Source organism: Falco naumanni, chromosome 10, assembly GCF_017639655.2.
Source record: "Falco naumanni isolate bFalNau1 chromosome 10, bFalNau1.pat, whole genome shotgun sequence".
In the NCBI taxonomy this organism is placed as follows: Eukaryota; Metazoa; Chordata; class Aves; order Falconiformes; family Falconidae; genus Falco; species Falco naumanni.
The window spans coordinates 8,134,276-8,155,425 of NC_054063.1; the positions used below are offsets into that span (position 1 = coordinate 8,134,276).

Here is a 21,150-nt window from a genome sequence, read left to right on the forward strand (position 1 = left end):
GCTGCAGCGATAGCTAGCAGGCAGTCCGACCTGGCTGCTCGCTGGGCACTCTGCCCCCTCACCGCCCAGCCAGCCATCAATACGTGCTTTCATCATTATTTTTTACCTCACAGTTTAAAAAAAAAAACGAAAACAAACCTAGGGAATATCGCGCTCCGCCACAGAGACCACGGGACTAAGGCCCCCGGGCCCGCCGGCACCAGCCCGCCCAGCCGGGCCTCGGCACTCTCCTACTGCCGCGGGCTCTTCCCCACCATGACCCGGCGGAGAAGGCCGTAGAACAGTGCCCGGGCGCCTCACGGACCCGCCACCTAGAGCAGCGCCGTCCCAAAAAACTCGCCGAGAGCCTGTACGGACCCTCCCCCGCCCGGGGCGGCGGCTTTATCTCAGGGCCGGGCCCGCCCCAGGGGCTGGCAGCGTGAGGGGCGCACAGCCCCCGCCTCAGCGCGGCACCGGGCTCTGCTGTGGGGCGGGGCGGGGCGGGGGCGGTACTCACGCGCCGAGGGGCGGGGCGAAGCGGGGCGCACCGGGGCGGCGCGGCACCGGCGGAGCGGTGGCGCCTCCTAACGGCAGCGGGGCCGGGGTGTGGGCGGGACTGGGGCGGCGGCGCGTGCGCATCGGGGCGGCGCGCGGCGGCGGCGCGATGGAGGGGGGGCGCGCGGGGCGGACGGCCGGGCTGGCGCGCGACGTGCTGGAGCGGGCGCGGCGGAGGCGGCGGCGGCCGGCGGGACGGCTCCCGGCCTCGGGCCCGGTCAGTGCGGCGGGGCCGGCGGGATGGATCCCGGCCTCGGGCCCGGTCAGTGCGGCGGGGCCGGCGGGACGGCTCCCGGCCTCGGGCCCGGTCAGTGCGGCGGGGCCGGCGGGACGGCTCCCGGCCTCGGGCCCGGTCAGTGCGGCGGGGCCGGCGGGATGGATCCCGGCCTCGGGCCCGGTCAGTGCGGCGGGGCCGGCGGGATGGATCCCGGCCTCGGGCCCGGTCGGTGCCGGCGGGACGGCTCCCGGCCCCGGCCCCCGGTCCGTGCCGCGGGCGGTGGCCGAGACGCGGCAGTGAAGCGGCGCTGCCGCACCGAGCGGGCCCGGGCGGCTGCGGGACGGCCCGTGTCCCGCAGCGGCCTAGTGCGCCTGCGGGCCGGCCTGGGCCGTGCCCGGCGCTCGGGACGGTGCGAGCGGGGTCACCCGCGATGCCCGCCCCCTGCCGGGGCCGCGCTTCGTCCCGCAGCCGCCCGGGTCCCGGCGGCCGGCGCGGGGGCGCTGAGCCCCGCAGCGCGGCGGGCTCGGGGGCAGCCCCTGGTGCCGGCCGCCCGGGGCGCGCTGCCCCGAGCTGGGCGGTGCGTTACGGACGGTGCCTTGCGTTGCAGGAGGAAGATTCGGAGCGGCTCAGCGCGGCGTTTGCTTCCATCGTGAACCTGATGAATCAAGCCACGAGGGAGTGCGAGGTGAGGCTGTGCCCCGCAGCGGGGATGCGGGCACTGCCCCTGCCAAACCGCAGTTAGGCTGCGGGTTTGCGCCTTGCTTGGCAAGAGCTGAGCCAGCGAGCCTGCTGTGCCGGCCTCGGTTAAGAGATCTGGGGCATTTGCCGTCGTGTGGTAGGTTGCCTGGTGGGATTCACCAGCATTATCCAGGTACCACCTCAGCCAGTACACGCCTCTGTCAGTATTTTCCATAGATAACATCAATAGACTGGTACAGACTGGAGCAGAGGCTTTCTCCACCTCTTGGTGGAAAGGCAGTATGGTTAGAGAGACAGAAATGTCACGACATCACAAATTACGTTGTGCCAGCCACTGCAGGCTTGTCACCAGTCACTGTGGACAGAGTTGTTTCCAGTGCTGCAAGCTAACAACTGTCTCCACCTCTGCCATGGAGCGAGCGGCTTTAGGACAGCGTGACCCTTTGTTTCCATCATGCCGACACCAAGCACGTGTGCTGGCTGATAGACTTGGTGTGTTCTGGGCGGTAGAAGTATGGGGGAGTTTGAATCTCGAGCAAGGAGACTGCTTTGTGCCACATGTTCACTCTGAGTTTAGCTAACCTCCTCAGCATCATTTAAGCAAGCTAGATTGGGGATGTTGCTACTGGATAAGGAGTGTGGGCTCAGGTCTGAGCAGGGCTGTATCTTTATTTGTGGTAAGTACAAACCAAGAGGTATGGTATACAGATGCGCAGCCCCACTGTTTTTGCGTTGGCTCTGGCTGCTAAGTGTCATCACTCTTCTGGGTAGATGGACCATGAGCCCTTCTCTGCCAGCTCGTCCTTGTGAATGCAGCCCTGCAGCCAGGCTACTGCATTAAAGTCTCTGAAAACTCCATCACAGTGTACATCATCTGTGCCCTTAGGGATCTGTGACCGTAATGCAGCACAGAGCTCATTGCAGAGTTAATAACAGAGGCTAAGTCTTCAGTTAGATTAAACAGTTGTTCAACACAAACCAGATGATTAGCTCCTAAGAAATCCCTTTATCATTTCAAAGCACTACATACACAGTGATCAGTTAATCGTAAAACGACTCAAGCAGAATACGGTTTCACCTTATGTAAAACAAAAATGTAATAGTTTATTGAGATTCATCCTGTGCCCTGTTAGGAGTGTTAAGAGTTGGAACAAGCAGTGGATGACTTCCATGTTTATGCATCAGCCCCAACAGTATTGTTTCAGTCATCTTCTGTAGAGAAGATGACTCATAAAAAGAGGGGGGAGGGGGAAATTCTCAGACCCACAAGTTCTTGGATAAAGTTTACTAAATGCTCAGACCCACAAGTTCTTGGATAAAGTTTACTAAATGCACATAAAAATCCACATAAACATCGAGGCACTTGAATGCAAACAATTAAAATGGTGATATGAGTTGCTTAGAGTACTAAGGGACCAAAGTTCATGCACATTTCTTATCAAAAGTTTTAATTTCCTTGAGACATCACGTAAAGGAATCTAGCTCACCTCCTGTGATACAGAGACGCTCTGTTATGCAGTAGGTGAGAGTATTTGATGTATCTCGGGACATAGCTCCACAGTAAACCAACCAACCAACCAAACTGTTGATGTGTGCATAACCTCAAGGAATAAAGCACAGTAGTAGATTTGGAAATAATAATTGCTATTGGTCTTAGTTTTTTTTAAGTTTAGTCTTGACAGTGAAGAGATGAGAAAACTAGAAGTGAAATAAAACATATTTTGGAACTTTTTGGTCCCTGTGATGGAAACAATAACCCTGGGAGGAGTTCTCTGGTGACAACAGATGGCAGCAGAGCTGCACTCAAATATTTTCATTTGCAGTGGGGAAGATCCAAGTACCTTTACTGTGCATCCAGAAAAGGGCTGCCGTGGACTTAAATACAATCCTCAAAACCACTGTGCTAGCAGTACCAGCCTTGAAGACACTTTAGCTTCTTTAGCAGCTCATTTTTCAGTATTAACGTGTTCTGCTTTTAGAGCACTGCTCCAGCACATGCCCTGCAAAACCAGTCTTCACTGGTTGAAAAGCACCTAGCTTGCATATATGTCCTAGTAAGGACCCGTAAATTATGCCTTCTTCCACCAGAGCTTTTCTTGAAGACCCTGATCGGGTCGATTTTTCCAGAGTATTCCTTCTGATATTTTCATGAATTCACTTCTGGGGTGTCAGAGAGTCCCTATGTATTGTGTCAGGAGACAGGCATCTAAAATCAGGGCTGACAGTTTTGTACCTGAAGGCAGGTGTCATGTGGACATCCACGCGTTGTTTCCATCCTCAAATGAGAACAAAACAGCCAGTTAATACAGAAGGTCAGTAGCTGCACAGTACCACTTTTATTTGTAGATCTGCGGTAGTTGTAAGCATGGCTTTGATGCTTCTTCACATAAAATGCTCTTTCTGTTGTTGTCCAGAAATACTATAGCTTCATGGCAGCCTGTAGATGCAAAGAGCATGAAATCAAACACATCTGCAGATACCATGGCAGGCAAGCAGGGGAGAGAGAGCTGGAGTCCTCCGAGGAAGAGGTGAGTAGGTGGTTTTGATTATAGGTTATTCCATCCCTTGCCATGGGACAATTGTTATCCATCTAGTGTTTGTGACACTTGCTTACACTTATATACGTGGTTTGACATCATGGGCACATGAACACATGGACTGATTTGAGCCTTCTGTTCGGGGGGGAGAGGTGCAGGGAGGCAGAGTGGCTTCTGGTGGCACTGCCAGTGCCATTTCAGTCCTTTTGCGGAGGGGAAGGTTTCATGGATGTAAAGCATCCCCTCTCAGGGGCTGAGTGTGCCTTTTGTGTTGTATCATTAGAAAACGATCTTTTTCTTTCCAGGGTCCTGAAGCCTCTGTAGCACCCAGTCAAGCTCGAACTTGCCAGCGACATGTAAGTTTATAGAATACTTTGTTTTTAAATTGAGGTATAGCATTTCTTTATCATTTTGCATCAAGCCAGTTAAAATCTGTGATCAGGTGTGGAGACCTTGTGATGGCACAGAAGATTACCCAGTGGTGCATTCACAATCCTAACATATGTATAAGCTGGGCAGCAGAATGGGCATACAGAGACTTGCACAGTTAACTATAAACCAGATTGTGGCATTCTGACACATAACCAGTGAAGAGTCTACTCTACATTTTGAACTGGTAGAGAAGGTCAGGCACTGTGATTAATCTTTAGGCTCTTATGAATTGCACCAGCAAGAGTAATCCACCAGTTCTCCAGTCTCGCCCCGTTTGCGCTCCTGCCACACTCCCTGCGCTGAAGAAAGGCATGCAGCAAGGCACACAGCAGTTGCTTAGCCAGTTATGCTTGACCCTCATACAGTCTGTCTGAAGACTCCTGTTCCTCAAGCAGAAGAAAATTTTGTTTTTCAAAGCTTAACACCTCACCAAATCAATTTCAGGAACTTCTAAGCCACAAAAGATGAGAAACATGGAATCTGTACTGCAGTACAAATTGGTGGGAGCAGCCTTGTCCTACGGCTGCTTTCCAGGTGTACCTTCAAAACCATTTAGGTTGGTAACTTTCAGTTTCGGGAGGCAAAGATTACAGCATGCTGATTAATTACATTGATTGACATGCTAGACAAAATACTTTATGGCACTTGCTAATTTTTGTATTGACAGAAACATTTTACAGTTTTGTCTGTGCTGCTTGTATATTTTGAAAAATCTTAGTATGTTTATATAGCAGCCTGAAATGTAATTTTTCTACCCAAATTCTTTTTTTTTTTTTTTTGTGGGAAATTTAATGTAACTAAACAATAATAAAATTTATTTCCCCTCATTACCACCACCAAAGAGCAGACAAGCTTCTGAAGACATCTACATTGAAGTTTCTCCTGGCACCTATTCTGTCACAGCAACCTCAGAGGACATGGTGCAGCAAACCCACGTGGTGGATGTCAATGCAGGACAAAGCATTGATTTAACTTTTGTTCTATGATGTTTGCTGTTTCAATCACAGGAATAAAATACAAGGCTGTTTTAATGCATGTAATGAACTATGTATATCTTTTTATCGGTAGCACTTTAATAGTATCCTCCTCTTTGGGACTCCATTTTTATGGCCTGTATATTTGTTTTCTACTTAATGCAACTGTATGCAGCCCACTTTGTACACTGATTTTTATAAATATTTGTACATTGTGTGCCTTAAATCCAGTTATGTGACTGTGTAATTCCAGGTTCTTATGCTTTAAATAACTAAAGGTACAATCAGTGGAATAAAATACATAATTCAGTCTTTGTGATGACAGCTTTTTTATATTATCCTCAGACAAAATGTCCATGTCACATTTCTTGACCAGAGGAGAGCATGATCCATGTGGTATGAATACGGATGTAACATTAGCTTCTGTGGGCTGACACTGATTGTAGAGCAGCTGATTCAATGCATCTTTCCTATCAATGCCTTTTATTATTCTGATAAATAAAATCCAAATGAAATTTTGCTGTCTAGGACCACAACTGCAAAGGTGCTTGAGTCTGTGCCAGATGTTCAGTACAGGCACATAAGCTATTGACACTTCAGGTCCTGTCTCTTTGCAGGCTCTTGCCTAGGCTAAAACACCAGTTAGCTGCCATTTCCAGTAGGCAGTAGGGTACCCTGAATTGTCTCCTGTTTCCTGCAGGGAAAAAGTACTGCTTTTCAGAGCAACTGCATGTGGCAGCTTACAGCCAGATTCTTAAGCTTTAAACATGAGTAGTCCCACTAACGAGACTGCCTGGATGCTTAACTCTCACAGGATCAGATTCTACAGTTAGAATTAGTGATGTGACCTATATATATATATCTAATTTTTTTGTAGCTGATGGCATTAAGGTTTTGGTTATTTTTCATGGGACTGTATAATTCAGTGACTTGAATGCTGGATCTCTAAGCGTTTTGTTGTTTATATCTACAGTAGCAGGTCCTTTACCCTCCGGCTACTTTATCTTCTGCTTTAATCCTGAAAAAAAATATTTTCAGCTGTCAGCTTATATTGTGTCTACATTCCTTCTGGCTTTCTACAAAAAGAAATTGCTACGCTGAATTTCTCTGGCTGACTGGAGAGAACTGTAGATAAACTGGAGGTTTATTGGACCCTTGCTGTGCTTCCGTTCAGGCTTTTAGTGCTCATACTAATTTACCTGATTGTTCCAGAATTGTAAAGTCAAGTCCAAATAATTAGGAATTTAATATAACAAGTCGGAGTAAAGAATGGGGATGCTGAAATTCAGTGTGGGTGGAAATAAAGGGTTTCTCAGTTATTAAAATCATATAGTTATCCATAAAGATATTCTGCAGAGACAGTAGCTAAATCGGAACTTGGTTTGCTTAATAAATCTAACACTGGAATAGTATAAGCAGTTTACCTTAAGTTTCAGCTCCTGAACTTCATCAGTTGTACAGTTCTTGAATTCTGGTTGATCATGTCTCTTTTGCTTTGTTACAAGTGAGCTCTTCACTCTTTTTTTCTGTCTGTCCTCTTCTGACATGGTCTGTATCATCAAGTTTGTCATCTGCTATGCAAGTCACTTTACATTTATCATCTGTCTCTGTTTTCTTTCTTGCTGTTCCGTATCTTTGTTTTTCTGATGCTGCAAAACTTTCCTTGAGGACAGAAAACAATTCCCTTGGAAGTCTAGTCTTAAAAAAGCATCAGTGTCTTTGTAACTGCTGCTTTCCTGTCTGTAAGATAGGTACCTCTACCTCACGTAGCTTTAATAATGGTATCATTTCTGTGCTAGTACAAAGTTTACTGCTGAAGCACGGAAGCGTACAAGACCAAAGGGTTTTCAGAAGCTGTTAGGCTTTGATCAAACACTTTGCTCCTTTAGAAGTTTGGAGGATTTTTGCTGATGACAGTGGGAGGACGTGAGCCCCACAGAAAGCGCCTCTGGGAAGCCTGCTCTCTAACTTCACTTGTTTGTTGCAAGTTACTTATGATGCAGTCTGTATTGTGTGATAAAACTGCTTCAGCTGTCTCAAGGAGTAGCAACGTATCTTCTGCATTTACAAAAAACCAAGGGCTATTTTACAGAATAAAAGTATGTCATTATACTCGGTATTACCACATTGCGTCCACTGCTGTGATTCATGCTGCCCAGATTGGGGCTGCAATGAAACCACTGTGGTTGCTTTTCAGTTTTACCAAAAGGCAAAGCATGTCACTTCAGTGCACAGCTGTGACACTTGCCAACATAGAGCATATCTACCTGGGGCTCCATGCTGGCCTAAAAATTCCTAGGAAAACTATTAAAGGTGTGTGATTGTGATTATGATAGGAACGATACAGTTAATAAGCTGGTAGGCATTTGCTTAAAATTAATGGATATAGTGAGAATGCAAGGTATATTCCAGTATATTCTTCGTTTGCTCAGACACATAATGAACAGATTAATCTTTGCTTAAAGAAAACCACACAAGTTTAGCATGTTCAAAGTCTTACTCTGCAGTCAGCTCACAGCAGCAAGAGCAGAAAGGTACAGAGGAGCTAATGTTTGATTTCTGATATATAATTTATTAATTGTCCCCCTGATGCTCTTGTGTAGAGGAGTGTTTTTGTTCATCCTGCCATTCTCCTTCCCCTTCCTCCTGCAAGCTTTTTTCTTCCACTTTTCTGTGCTTGCTTTGTTGGCATTCGTGTTCCAATTCCTGCACACACCCCCGGCCAAGTTTTTCTAAAGCAGGAGGGGACCATGGCCAACAGAAACCAGGCCTGACATTCAGGGTGTTGTCCTTGTTCCCGGCTGTGACACAGGCTTCAGGGTAGGGATCTGCTGCTGAAACTGCTTGCGTCTTGTGAAGGAGTAAGAGAAGATATTCAGTAACAACGGCTGACTAACAAATCTGCTTCTGTCATTTAGGTCATGACTGTCAGACTGGCAGAGCCCAGCACCTTTCCAGACCGAATCTTTTATTGTCTGTTAATGCAGCTGACAGTCACATCTGTCCATTTCCAGGGCCACCCATGTAGGTCCCTACTTCCATAGGGCTTCAATGGGTTGATGTCAATGGGCATTCAGCAGGTTTTTGAATTGCAACCTGCACTATTGAATGCTCACACAGTTACTGGCATAACCTTTTCCATTTTACCACGTAGCTTCAGCAGTTCCTTAGGGTTTGGGGGATTTTTGTTTTGTTTTAATTAACGGAGAATTTTCCTGCCCATCACAAAACTGGTGGATGGCCTTAGCAAGAACTTAAGTTAGAAACCGTGTATTTTTTTAGCCAACTTCCAGACCATTAACAAGAATATTTCTTCCATTCAAACAAACTGTAAGCTTACGTAAATACAGTATTAATACAGATTACCTTACCCCCAATGACAGCTTGAAATCTCGGTCTCTTAAGATTTCTTTCATTGTGAGTTGCCCTCTGGGAGACTGCTGGATGGTTTCAAACATTTCATTCTGATTAGTCGAGGCAACACGGGACACATCCCCAGCAGAGATGGCTTTGGATTCCAGCTTGCCCTTTGTATGTGTGCTGCCGAGTCTGCCCAGTCCTGGGGATGGGTAAAATAGTATCAAAGAGTGAAACCAGAACTGAAATGGAGAAACATTCATTTCAGAAGAGAGGAAAATACACTTTGAGCCTGAAAGGCATTCTTTCAGGTTATATTCTGCATGAACTAGCTATGAATGTTAATTAAGATGTTAGCATCATAAAAACCATGGGAAGATGATGGGGAACAAACTCAGAGAGGGGTATCTATGCTTCCAAATAAAATTCATTGTTCTGGCAGTTTTCCGTTGGATGAGCTGCCAAAAGAGCTAGCGTGCAAGATGAGGCAGCAGAAACATCAGGGGGAGGGAAGTATTATATCAGAGGCCGATAGGCAAATTTATAGTATTTATGCCAATAAACTACAGGTGAAGTGACTGCCCAGATGAAGGGGGCCCCAGAACACATTTGTTTTTTTCCCCTCTGGCTGCTGCTTCCCTGTGAACGTGTTAAAAGGTACCTGAATTACTGGGACAGGACTTGTGTTGGCTTCTTTTCCAGCATTTCCACCCAGGTCTTGCAGAATCCTTTAGCTTAGGCTTCTCAAGACAGCCGGAGCCAGTGTCAACAGCATTATCCACCACAGTACTCTTGGTGGGGAATGGCTCCGGGTCCTCCACCGGATCAGAAGAGGAGGAAGATGCTGCCACAGCTGCTGCTGCTTCTTGCTTTGGGCCTTTCAGTTCTAGAAGGCATGGAGAGGAACCACTGCTGGACCCTGCCTCTTCAGCTTTGCTCTGAAAGACCAGAGACCTGGATGGAAGAGGCCACCAGGCATCAACGCGGGGATGGCAGCAGCAGATACACCTTACGTATGCTGATGAACAGCATCCACCATCACAGCGACAGTGGAAGCGTGGCCAGCAGGGTGAGCAGAGCAAGCAGTGCCCAGCAAGGCTGTGTATAGCACTAACTGGAATCAGGGCTGGTTTAGGACTGCAGGAGAAAACACAGCTGTTAGTGTCTGGGCTTTCTCTGGGCTTCATCCTGCTGGTGAGGGGCATATGGATCATCTCTACAATCCTCTCCCACAGGCCAGGAGGGATCCACAGAGCCACACCTCGCGGGAGTTTCACTTTCTTCTCATTCCAGAACTGGACCGTAATTTCTTCATCTTCGGAGGCTGTCGAGGGAAAAGGTACACACAGCCGTAAGCGGCTGGCCCGCCGGGCAGCGCACACACGGACCAGGCTTCGCAGCTTTATGCACTTTCTGTGCCTGTGAAGCGGCAGGCTCAGCCCTCGCCCCTCTCCGTAACCCCCCGGTATAACGGCAGGGAGGGAGGAGCGGGCAGCTAGGGCAGCGGGACAACAGGCCCGGCAGCACCTTTCCTCCCAGTCTGTCATCGGATGAACAAAAAAAGATTGACTGAGCAACTTACAGTGTTACTGCCAAAGTTAGCAGCAATGATCTGAAAATAGTATTTTGGCAAGTCAGCGGAGCCTCGCCGTCAGACATGGGAAAAATGAATGAGCTGTTGAAATCTCCTACGTCTGGGTGATACAGTCACCCCCCAATGTACCATTCAGTGCAACTGTGAGCATTCGAGCATGGATGGGGCTTCCTGAGAGCTGTCTCACTTGTATCCCTCAGGAAAAGGCCACTGTCCTTCACACAGCAGACACAGCCTTGTCCAAGCAGGTGGGAAACAGGATGGACATGGACAATGACATTTTTATAGGACACAAGTTCCTTAGGGTCAGACAGGGGAGGTTACACACAGATATCCACCAGCATGTCCCACCAGCTCCTGCAAGCTGTAAGGAGCACTACGCTGTACCCCGGGCAGGGGTGTTTCTCTGGCAGTAACACTGCGGCCATAGCTTATCCCAACAGTCTCACCCACATTCCAGAGAAAAGCGACGTAGAAGTGGGCAGCAGCATCTTTCTTACCTCGTAAGGGGTCCCGTGTCTCAATGCCTGTGAGGACGGTTCCTGGGCCGTACCTGGCCATGTTTGGCTCCCAGGGTGCCAGCACTTTGTCTCCAGGGAGTAAGGAGTGCTTCATCCCGTTCACGTATTCCAGGATGTCATCCTTAGCTGTTTTTTGCGCACACACTGGATGCCTTCCACGTGACACAAGCGGTTTGGCAAACTCTACCAGGAACATGCCTCTTTCACTCTGTTACCAGAAACAAAACGGCTCCTCTGAAAAGCAGTCCATGATGTGTCAGGTCACGTAACCTTCACCAGGAGGCCACCCTGGGGCTACGTGGCTGGGTCGAAACAAGCCTGAACAGTTACCAAGCAGTGTGTGGGGTCAGTCTGGCATTTAGACAGCCAGAAAAACATCCGTGAGGCTCACCAGAAAGCAGACTGAGTGAAGCATATGTACAGATTTCACTGCCATCAGGACCTGGATTTTCTTCCCCCAAGAGAAAAAGCTATCGATGGAGCACAACTGGCTTTCCCAAACCACGCTGCATGCACCAGGGAACCAGGGACACTGCAGCCGCTCAGACCTGCGGTTCAGTCATGCCCAAGTCCTTCCTCCCTGCAGACAACATTCACGCTGCTTCTCGGAGGGGCTGTTGGGAATTTTTATTTTCTTTTAAATCAAGGCCTGTCAAGAGGCTCTCCATCAACAATGAAGCGAGGTACTTCCCTGTGCTTGAAAAAGAACAGGCCCTTCTTTCTGTGAAGTTTGAAGTGCTAACAAACTACTAAATTAAAGCTTTCACTAACATTTCTGAAAAGACGCCGAGCTGTCGGTCCGTAGCCGACTCAAGCTGGCAGTGTGTACATAACACACCAACGCTTCTCCCGTGCCGCTGAAGGTGATGTGTCCACACACAACAGCAGCTGGCACGCTGCCCACAGCAGCACTCGCGCCGCCCGAGCCCAGCTCAGCACCCAGCGCCAGCAGAAGCAGAGGGGCTGCTCTCATGGGGTGCACAGCACCACGGCTCCCACCAGGGACTGGGAGCGTGGGGAGCATCCGTCCTCCGCATGAGGTGAGGATCCCCGGAACACACGTACTCACTCCTAGAAAGGGGCTCAGTGAAGGAGGCTGGGCAGAGCAAGGATCTGATCATCCCGTTGCTGGTGCCTGGGGCTGTGCCGCAGGCAGGAGGCTGACGCGGCGTGCCAGGCAGCAGGAGGCGAGGGCAGCCTGGAGTCGGGCACGTCGGCAGCTTTATGAATCGACACAACCACGAGCATCAGCTGTCCGGGCAATCTCTTCTCTAACTCATGCACCAGCCAAAATGAGAACTGCTAACTAAGCTCAGGTGGTGCGTGTGGGCTGCTGGGGGGGGGGGGTGGGGACGGGACAGACACCCTCCTGCACATACCCACGACCACTGCACAGCAACTGTCACTCACCTCTAGCTCCTCTTTTACTGTACCGTGGTAGTAAAATCCATCTTGTTCCCCTCTCGCCAGCACAGGGGTGTTGCTGTCTAAGCCCACAGGTCTCCATGATGCACTCAGCCTCTTCCACGCTGGGCCAAGGGAGGGAAGGCAGTGGCTAGTCCACCGGCACCTTGAAAAGAAAATGGGTCAGCACTGGGAGAAACAGCTTCTGTAGGTCAGGGGAAAAAAAAAAAATCTTGTAAGATTTAAGACATGGATCACTCTACCTCATTTTGTAGCACTCCCACAGACCAAAGCATGTGGGAAGAAACAGAAAATTTGCTTGTGCTGGGACAATTCCTTGCTCTTGGGGGTGGCGGTGGTGGTGTTAAAAATAAATTTAAAAATCAATGCCTGTTTTTACCTAGATTTCTTTTGTTTGGGGTTTAGAGGGAGCGAGCCAGCAGCACGCTGGAATCCTGGGCCAGCATTATCTGCACTGTTTACCTGGGCAGAAAACCCAGCCCCTTTGCTGTTTACCTGGCAAGCCATAGGATCCATCGCCAGCACAGAGCACAGCGTAGGTGTGCTGAAGAGCGCTGTAGCTGATGGTTTACATTGGGGGATTCAGGGAACAACAGAAAAGTAGAGAAGTAAACAACGAAGCTTCTGGTTGATGACAGGTTCGAGTTCAAAACAGGAAAAATAATCCCCTGTCACGAAGCATTAGAAACATTTCACAGAAGACAACTGCTAACACAAGATGCTTTTATTTATGCAAATAATATTAAAGGAAATGTTTCTTGGACAGGAGCTTTGCTTTTCATAATCTCCAGGATAGCAAATCACTTTAGTTAATATCATCTAAAAAGCTGCCAGTGCAGGGGAGGGGAAAGCTCAAATGATGTTCAAGCTGTTAATTTATTAATCTGACACGCCAGCCTGTTTTATCCCATAGATATCATCAAAAAGAACAAGTCACAGATTCAAACAAGAACTTGATTTTACCTCTGGGGGCTGAGGGGCTCAGCAATCCAGGCGGGATGCACCACAAAGGAGCTCCTGCAGCAGGGGTTGGCAGTCGGTACGAGGCTGGAGCACGAGAACTTGTCTGGAGCTGGCACGGCACTGCAATATCGGTGACCCCTCGGCAGGAACCCTTCCCAACCAGCCATTCCTGCAACCACAGCTACCTGCAGGACTCAGTCGCTGTTGGCAGAAAAGAGATGATTTACTGGCATTTTCCAACACAAGTGAATGCTTTCCAGTGTACCACAAGAACTAAGGAACTTTAATTGTTTATTTTTACTTAAAAAGAATTAATTCAAAATATCCAGGCTGGCATTTGTCAAATGAACCCATATCACTGACTTCAATGACCTTCAGTCACTCGAATCCTGACCTGGCAGAGGGACAGAAACACCCAAGAAAGCTAGAAACGCTGTGAGAATCCCCAGGAAAGCAACACCTTTCACCTCCCTCCGACTTTTGTCGCCCTGTGTGATATCCAGCACTTTTCTTAGACCTGCTCTCTCCTTTCAAGCCCTCTCGCACACAGTTCCTGCCAAACCTTCCCCATTCTACAAGCCGAGACAGAAACCACAGCTGGAGCTGACGGGCTGAGTCAATGTGACAGTTTTTGAACATGATGTTACAGTTGCCTGTTACTAGTCTTACTTATAATGATGAATTAAGAGGAAATATTTTAATCTTTCAGCTGTCCTGTCATGTTCTATAATGGCAGGATTATGGCTTGCCATAAGAAAGAATGAGATGCTCAGATTTGACAAGCGCTACCTATTCAGAGGCTGTCATGGTAAGACTGATGATGCAATGCTATCTCTGGTGATCTGACAAGATGTAGTAGACAAACTTCCATTTCTTTTTCTTTTTTTAAATATTGCTTTGAAATGTTCAGCATGCTATGGGTAAAACTTGCATGGAAATTCAACAATACATACATTTTAAGTGCCTAACTCACTTCACAAAATACAATTCAAGCACCTGTGTTTGAATGTTATGTCTCTTACCCAAGAGATATGATCTGGGAGACCTTGTTACAGGGACTCGCAGATACACTATTTCAGAAAACCAGCACACCAAACCTGGCAAGAAGAGTGACTTAACTGCTGCAGGACACGTCTAAGTCAGCAAACCAACACAATACAGACCCTTGTTTCACAGCTACACAAACTCCCCTATTATAAACCAAAACAACATGGAATCAGTAATACTTTGCAAAGAAATGCAACTATGAATTCTACTTTAAAGCACATTTTAAACCCATACAGCGCGGTTACTGCTGCAAGCCAGGTCCCCTGTTTCTGTATAAAACAGGGCGATGACAAAGGCACTTGTGCAACATTCCAGCAGATTTTTTTCCGGGTAACTTGACACAGCAGCCTTTCAAACTTACCAGCTATTGATAACGCTACATCTGGTCGATTTGGATTTAGTCCCGATGCAGAACCCTCGCCTTTCTGCCTGCCTGATGCAGGAAGCCATTTGCTGCCAGTGTTTCCTAGTTGCTATGGAGGTTGCCACAGTTGTTACCTACCAGGATCGGGCACCCTGACCTTCCCAGTTAAAACCAGTGGAACGTGAGTACAGGGAGGACCATTTGCCTGCCACACATCTGCTCCATTTTCAGCTCCCCGTTGATGCTGGTGTTGCACTGGGAGACTGCAGGGGCAGAGAAGGGAATGTAAGAGGGCGCAGTGTCCTCTAAGCTTTCTGCCTACTATTGCAGGGCAAAAAATAGCTCCACACAAAGCTACAGTTCAGATTTTTAAAAAAGCAACCCACCACCACAGGGTATTACCAATAAACTAGCTTGAAATGCAGAAAGAAAGGTTGAAGCTGAGACAAACTGCTATCAAATCGCTTCACAAACTTTCCCGTTTCCCAATGGGAAGGATTCATTAACTCTACCCTCTTCTTGCAAAGTACGTATCAAAACCATGCCAAAATACAATGCAGAAATCTGTTCAGCTCTGCTGTGATCCCTAATCTTCATTTTTTCCCTTAACAGCTGTTAACTCTTTTTTCTTTTTTTCCCCCCCCTTTTTTTTTGGGGGGGTGGGGGTGGGGTGGGTGGGTGGAGGGGGAAATAATTGCATTTTGTAGGCTTCTTCCAATTCACTGCTATAAAAACAAGGTAACAGAGGGGATAACTGCAATTAGGGACAAGGATACAGCACTTCAGAAGTCTGCAGCCATTTTCTGTACGTTGCACTGCACCCCCAGACTACCTGTTCTCACGCTGTCAGCAGAATTGTTAACAATAGAATTCCCTTACATACAGCAAGCATTAAGAACACCTTGCCAGTTATGAACTAAACTCTCTTCACATAAATCTATTCTATACCATTTAGCTGAAACGATCAATAGTGCAGAGGAGCAGACTGGGAAGTCAGGGAAGACCACCCCAGGCCTCAACCACTACCAGTGAAAATCCCCCAAAATTTCTGTTGCAGGATTATTCCACATCCCCCTCCCCGAAGGCTGAGACCTTGCCAACCCTCTTTATATTGTGTATTGTATGAGCAATCCTAGTAATTTTTAAGGGCACTGACAGATGAAGAAATAATCCAATTTTCAACAGAAATTAGGCTAAGTCAATTTTTAATAGGATTAAAATATTCATTAACAAGAAAAGGATGGAATAGCAAGACGTTATGCACTTCCTATGCTCAGTAACTGCTCCAGAGAGCTGCTACTCTCCTCTTTTTACCTTCCCCTTTTAAACAAAGTTAAATGTTGGCATCTAACAACATTCCTGGGAACCTTTAATGAGACCTTTTAAAAGAAACACCAGAAATTAGACCAAAAATCTTTAAAGAAAAGTGCATGTGAGAGAAAACCAGTAACATTACAGAAAATGAGAGGAATCTCAGTCTCATCAGTGGAAAGATTTTATTTTTAAAGCATGCAGGTTGCAATGATACATACAGTTACTTCACACATACAGGTATTACTTTGGGTTTGGTGACAATTTTAGAAGTGTTTTCTAGTTTCCATGAATGAACTAACTTAGGCCATTCAGATGCGATTTCTCCAGTTGCCTTTTTCGTTTCTAAACGTAGTTACTATCTGCAAATTTACAACTCTTGTGTGGGCTGAGACTGACGCATACTATGATCTGCTCCAAGGATGTGCCAGGAACCTCTACGTCATTAATAACGTAGTGGCTACTAGGTTCCCAGGCAGGATACCTTTTGCTTGGTTTGGAACATTTTAGATGGTCTTCAAAAACTGGTTTTGTTTGTTAATCACTTTAGGTGCTTGGCTTGGCTCCATGACATTTTTTTCTGCCGCCCCAGAATCACTGTACAGAACAGACTGTAGGTAGCTGATGTATTTTATCGCAGCACGGAGTGTTTCTACTTTGCTGAGCCGCTTCTCCAAGTATTCCTTAGGTAGGTGATGCCTCAGCTTAGCATAGCCTTCATTGACGCATTTAACCCTCTGTCTCTCCCTCTCATTCCTCTTTTGGATGAAAGCTGGCCCGTAGGAGTACTCACTTCTGCGGTAAGTGGAATGGAGCATTTGGTAGGGCAAGGTGCAGGGCTCACTGTAGAAGTTCTCCGCGATGAGATGCTCAGACGTGAAAGGCAGGAACGACAGATCTTCAGAGCAAGTGACCTGATTTGGCGTCTCTGGGTACACATGAAATGTGACCACTGGGTCAGCACCAAAGGGCCGAGCCAGCTGTATGTGCTGAGCCTCAGTGCAAACGGACAACTTGTCCATGAGGTTACAGTAGCTTTTGCCATCCATCAGGTTCTGCATTTAACCTGGAAATGCATAATTAGGTAACAGTTTAAACAACTCATACTGAACAGCAGAAAAAACTCACCTGGCCTTACCAACACCTGGCATTACTGGCATTTTCCAAAGAGACTTTTAATGCATTTGTGACATTTCAGAACAGCGTTGGAAGATCATCACAGAGAAAAGACGATGTCCCATTTGAAAATACAGGAAAGTCAATCAGCAACACTGATTAAAATAATTTACAACAAATTTTAAGAAAATAAAGCCACTAAAGCTCTCTAAAGGAAACAAGTCTCACTTCACCTTTAGAAATGAAGAGCATCTACCTTTACGTACACCACACAGGTCTAGCTTGCTCCAAATCCGCCAAAACTTCCATCTCTGTCAGATGATAAACAAAGCAGGCCAACATCCGAGGCATACTCTCCACCCCCTTCTCCTCCCCCAAAAAATTAAATCTACAATTCCAGTAACAGACCCCATATCCATACCAAAAAGCCTTCATAGACAAATTATTTTTTCTCTCTCAATTTGATGTCTCATTCACTACACTATCTGAATTGGATGGAAAACCTGTGCTGGGAATGGATCTTAATTTCATGTCTGTCAGGTATTACATCCGTTCTACATAAAAAGGTTTACAAAAAGTTTAGAGGATTAATTTCTGCTAAATCTAACATCTCTTTGGGTCCTCATGCTCCTTCTGCACTCACCTTCAAACCAAACACAGATATGAAATACTAAATACAATCCTACTGACAGAGGATTATGAAATAATTAATTCATTAAAGGAAAAAATGCATGTCCTAAACTATTGTAACAATTATAAATTATTTTACTAAGAAGAGACATTTTTAGTGCACTAAGAATGCCTAGAAACTAGTGCAGTCATTGGTGCACTGCTAGAAACCTGTCACTCAGACTGGCCCACTAAAACCACACAGCCTCTCTTCAGAGCAGCATTACAGCAGGCTTAACTACTCAAATCACACTTCCATATTTATTAGAAAGATAATCTTGCAGGTTTTTTGTTTGTGGAATTTGTTTGTTTATTGGTGGTTTTTTTCCCCAGGAAGCTACTTTATAGTGCCTTCCCAATATCGTTATTCAAACAGTTAAATATCAGCATAACTGCAATGACTGTTACCTAATAGCTACTTAAAAATAAACTTTAAATAGTTACTTCTTGAAGAATTACTGTGATCCATCCTCATCGACTGCAAGCAATACTTGCCTAAACAGACTCAATCAAAAAATGCTCTTACTCACCCATCCACTTCTACACCTATACATGGCTGTCTAAACCACTTCACTTTTATTACACCCTCTAAAATGGAAAACACACCTGAACATTAAACTAGGTTACTAGAAACATCTAGATTCCGTACTCACGTAGACCTTGCAAAGCTTCAAATGTTCTGACCATGGTTCCATATCATAACTAGGATCCTCTTAATCCTTCACAAGGCTGTGGGGATATTTTAACATTTGCTAATGACTTCATACCTGCTGCATTTAACACAAAGAGAATTTTTACTCAGTATGGACCTATCCCCACAACATACTCTATCAAAATGCCTCTGTATTCAGTGTTGCCTCTTCTTCTAATGATGTAGACCTCACAACAGAAATCCTAAGTTAAAAATTCATTTATAGCATGCTGTTAGACAAGAAAGTCACATGCATCTTAAACAGGTACTTCTGCAGGTAGGCTGAAAGCATGAACACACATCCATTTTACATTGATATACATGCAGAAAATCAGACATGAGTATATACACTCATCATAAAATGAAAATAGTAGACAGTCATCTTTCCCTTTTCTACTTCCACAGGTTGGATTAAAAACTTTCTGCTGCTGACAACTTAAAAGCATTATCTGAGGAAAAAATAAATTAATCTGTTAACACAGCAAAAAAACCCCAACTTTACAGCAAAACGTCACTACAGAGCAAGAAACCAAAACCAACACAGCCCTCGAGAAGAGATCCGTGCAGTATTTGGTGCTTAGTACTGACACTTCTGCTGCATGATAGCATCACATAGAACAGTTACCTGCTGCCTTACTACCTGCACCAAGTGCAAAACACAAGTGGTTAGAATTGTTTTCCTTTTAGACTCACCAGTCTTCAGATGAAAGCAAAATCCAAGGAAACAAGACGTGCTATTTTAAGACTGATGAATAATACCTGAAGACATCTGAATGATATTAGAAGAAGTTAGTGTTCCATTTTTCTTACACCATATTAAATATGAGCTCATATTAAACACATTTCCTTAAAAAGCTACAGAAGCACTGTTACTGCATAGCTGGTAGAAGTGATTTACAACATTGATATTCAGCGAAGATCTGTGGCTAGATAGAGCAATACACAAGTCTCTTACCTGAATTATGTAGCTTGTTCCGCTGAGTCAATGACTGCTGCAATTTATAGTGCATTGACAACATGCAAAGTAGCTTACAGTTAGATCTGCTCATTTCTGGTTTGGCTTTTCTACCCACACCACAGCTATGATGGCAACAAAACTTGGCATTAAGGGCTAGAAATTTCAAAATTGTACTGAACACAACCAGAATACATGCAAAAGTGATCAGGAATGTACTTTGTTTACTTCCTGAATTCTGCTACAATTTACTAAAGCAGTATTTCCATTTATTGGCATTTCGTACTTCAGTGTCTAAATATAACAATCAGCTAGAATTTAGTTAAATAGTTACCATCAAGGCAGAAACAAAATAATTTTCATAGCTTCATTTTAAACACAGAAATTCAGCATTTATGTAAAAGAAACTTGTGATGGATTTGTCCCCAGATTAGACAGAGGACACACATTGGTTAGCGTCATACTGTCAAATTTAATCTTTCTATACCTGTAATTTTGGGAAATGTGCTTAGCCTTAAGTAGTCTAACACCATAAAAAAGGTCTCTATTAAAACATTCATGAAGGGAGACAAGATTTACAAAACAGTGAGCAAATCAGTAGCAAGACAAACATTTTAAACTTTTGCTTAAACTTAGAAATACAGCATGAAACAATCAGTCTGTGTAATAAAATATATGTAGCATCTATATACCTATATATATATCATATACAGGTATATACACACACACACACATATAGAGCTGCCTAGTTGTATGGGTGCAACAAAATAGAACAGCTACCTTCAGAATTCCCACATTTACAGGACTATCTTGACACTTTAGACTATCTTGCTATTTGACCCTTCTATCAATCATAGTAAAACCACACAAAAAAACCCCAAAATCAAACCAGTTACACTTACAACTTTCAAAGATGCTGTAAGATTAAAAACACTTGATCCACTACCAAGAGAGACACATACACCCAGCCTTGTCTTCTCAGGACTCAGCACTCAGACAGAGCATTCTGCTTCTGCTGCCCCTGTGCACGGCCACACCAGCGCTGTATTCTACGCCATCCTTGCCACGCCAGCTTCAGGCCTCATTAGCAGGTAGCCAAGAGGTAGAACACCTGCTAGGACTGGGAGACAGGTATGTGTTCAACAAATAAGCCACATCATTTTTCTTTAGGGGACCCTAGGTACATCACTGTCATAACCCGTTATTGACTCGCCAGTGTGGGATAACATTGTAACTGAACTCAAGTTAGGACTTTTTTTTTTCCTTTGTCCTGTCAATCTACCTTGTGCCTTGTTTGTTTGTTTTAATTTAATGAAAGAATCCTGTGCCTCCACCAATTAGCCACCCATCATAATTCCTTCCAGATTAACTCAGTTTTTAGAAGACTACAGGACTGACAAGAGAATGAAGCTCTGTATCTGCAAAAGAGCTGCAGTCAGTGCACACATTGTTACGGAACAACTATGTTTCCAGCCCTGATGCAGCCATACGTGCACAGGTACAGTTTATTTCCCATGCTACTCTGTCCCTCAGGCTCTTGACTAAGCAAGCCAAAACCACACCCAGCAACATACAGCACCGTTCCACATACCATTTCCTTCCACACTGGAACTGAAACTGTTTAAGACAATAATGTAACTACATATGCATAGCTAAATTTGAGTCAGGAATTAAAAACTTTTTTTCAATCAGAAATTTGAAAAGCCTTTCTTTCCTTTATCTAAGCACTGAACAAATGCATATT

General features: G+C 45.7%; 3 protein-coding genes across 4 annotated transcripts; 1 reads left to right on the forward strand and 2 right to left on the reverse strand.

Moving 5' to 3' along the window:
• Window positions 1-643: 643 nt before the first annotated feature.
• AKIP1 (A-kinase interacting protein 1) lies at window positions 644-5,703 on the forward strand. The gene is made up of 5 exons (XM_040609015.1): window positions 644-751; window positions 1,359-1,436; window positions 3,865-3,978; window positions 4,293-4,343; window positions 5,262-5,703. Exons 1-5 carry the CDS (start codon window positions 644-646, stop codon window positions 5,403-5,405), a joined length of 495 nt encoding a protein of 164 aa, XP_040464949.1. The 3' UTR covers window positions 5,406-5,703.
• Window positions 5,704-6,825: 1,122 nt separating this feature from the next.
• On the reverse strand, window positions 6,826-14,539 carry C10H11orf16 (chromosome 10 C11orf16 homolog). The gene is given in 7 exon segments (XM_040608853.1): window positions 6,826-6,884; window positions 6,887-7,055; window positions 8,765-8,952; window positions 9,412-10,074; window positions 10,845-11,094; window positions 12,276-12,435; window positions 13,254-14,539. Coding segments are annotated over 7 exon segments (1,656 nt in total). The 5' UTR covers window positions 13,421-14,539.
• A 1,604-nt stretch (window positions 14,540-16,143) lies between these two features.
• ASCL3 (achaete-scute family bHLH transcription factor 3) lies at window positions 16,144-21,138 on the reverse strand. 2 transcript variants are annotated; one of them, XM_040608722.1, is made up of 2 exons: window positions 19,145-21,138; window positions 16,144-17,041 (listed from the first exon to the last, which is right to left on the reverse strand). In XM_040608722.1, exon 2 carries the CDS (start codon window positions 17,034-17,036, stop codon window positions 16,482-16,484), a length of 555 nt encoding a protein of 184 aa, XP_040464656.1. In that variant the 5' UTR covers window positions 17,037-17,041; window positions 19,145-21,138; the 3' UTR covers window positions 16,144-16,481. The 2 variants fall into 2 exon arrangements, with proteins under 2 accessions (XP_040464656.1, XP_040464655.1); XM_040608721.1 differs by having other exon boundaries at window positions 17,320-21,138.
• Between the last annotated feature and the right edge of the window lie 12 nt (window positions 21,139-21,150).

Excerpts from the sequence above, each read along its gene's own strand:
- AKIP1 (XM_040609015.1), top strand. The coding sequence starts at position 644 with ATGGAGGGGGGGCGCGCGGGGCGGACGGCCGGGCTGGCGCGCGACGTG. Across the intron at positions 752-1,358 it reads GGCTCCCGGCCTCGGGCCCG|GAGGAAGATTCGGAGCGGCT; the intron begins GTCAGTGCGGCG and ends CTTGCGTTGCAG. Across the intron at positions 1,437-3,864 it reads AAGCCACGAGGGAGTGCGAG|AAATACTATAGCTTCATGGC; the intron begins GTGAGGCTGTGC and ends GTTGTTGTCCAG.
- ASCL3 (XM_040608722.1), bottom strand. The coding sequence starts at position 17,036 with ATGCAGAACCTGATGGATGGCAAAAGCTACTGTAACCTCATGGACAAG.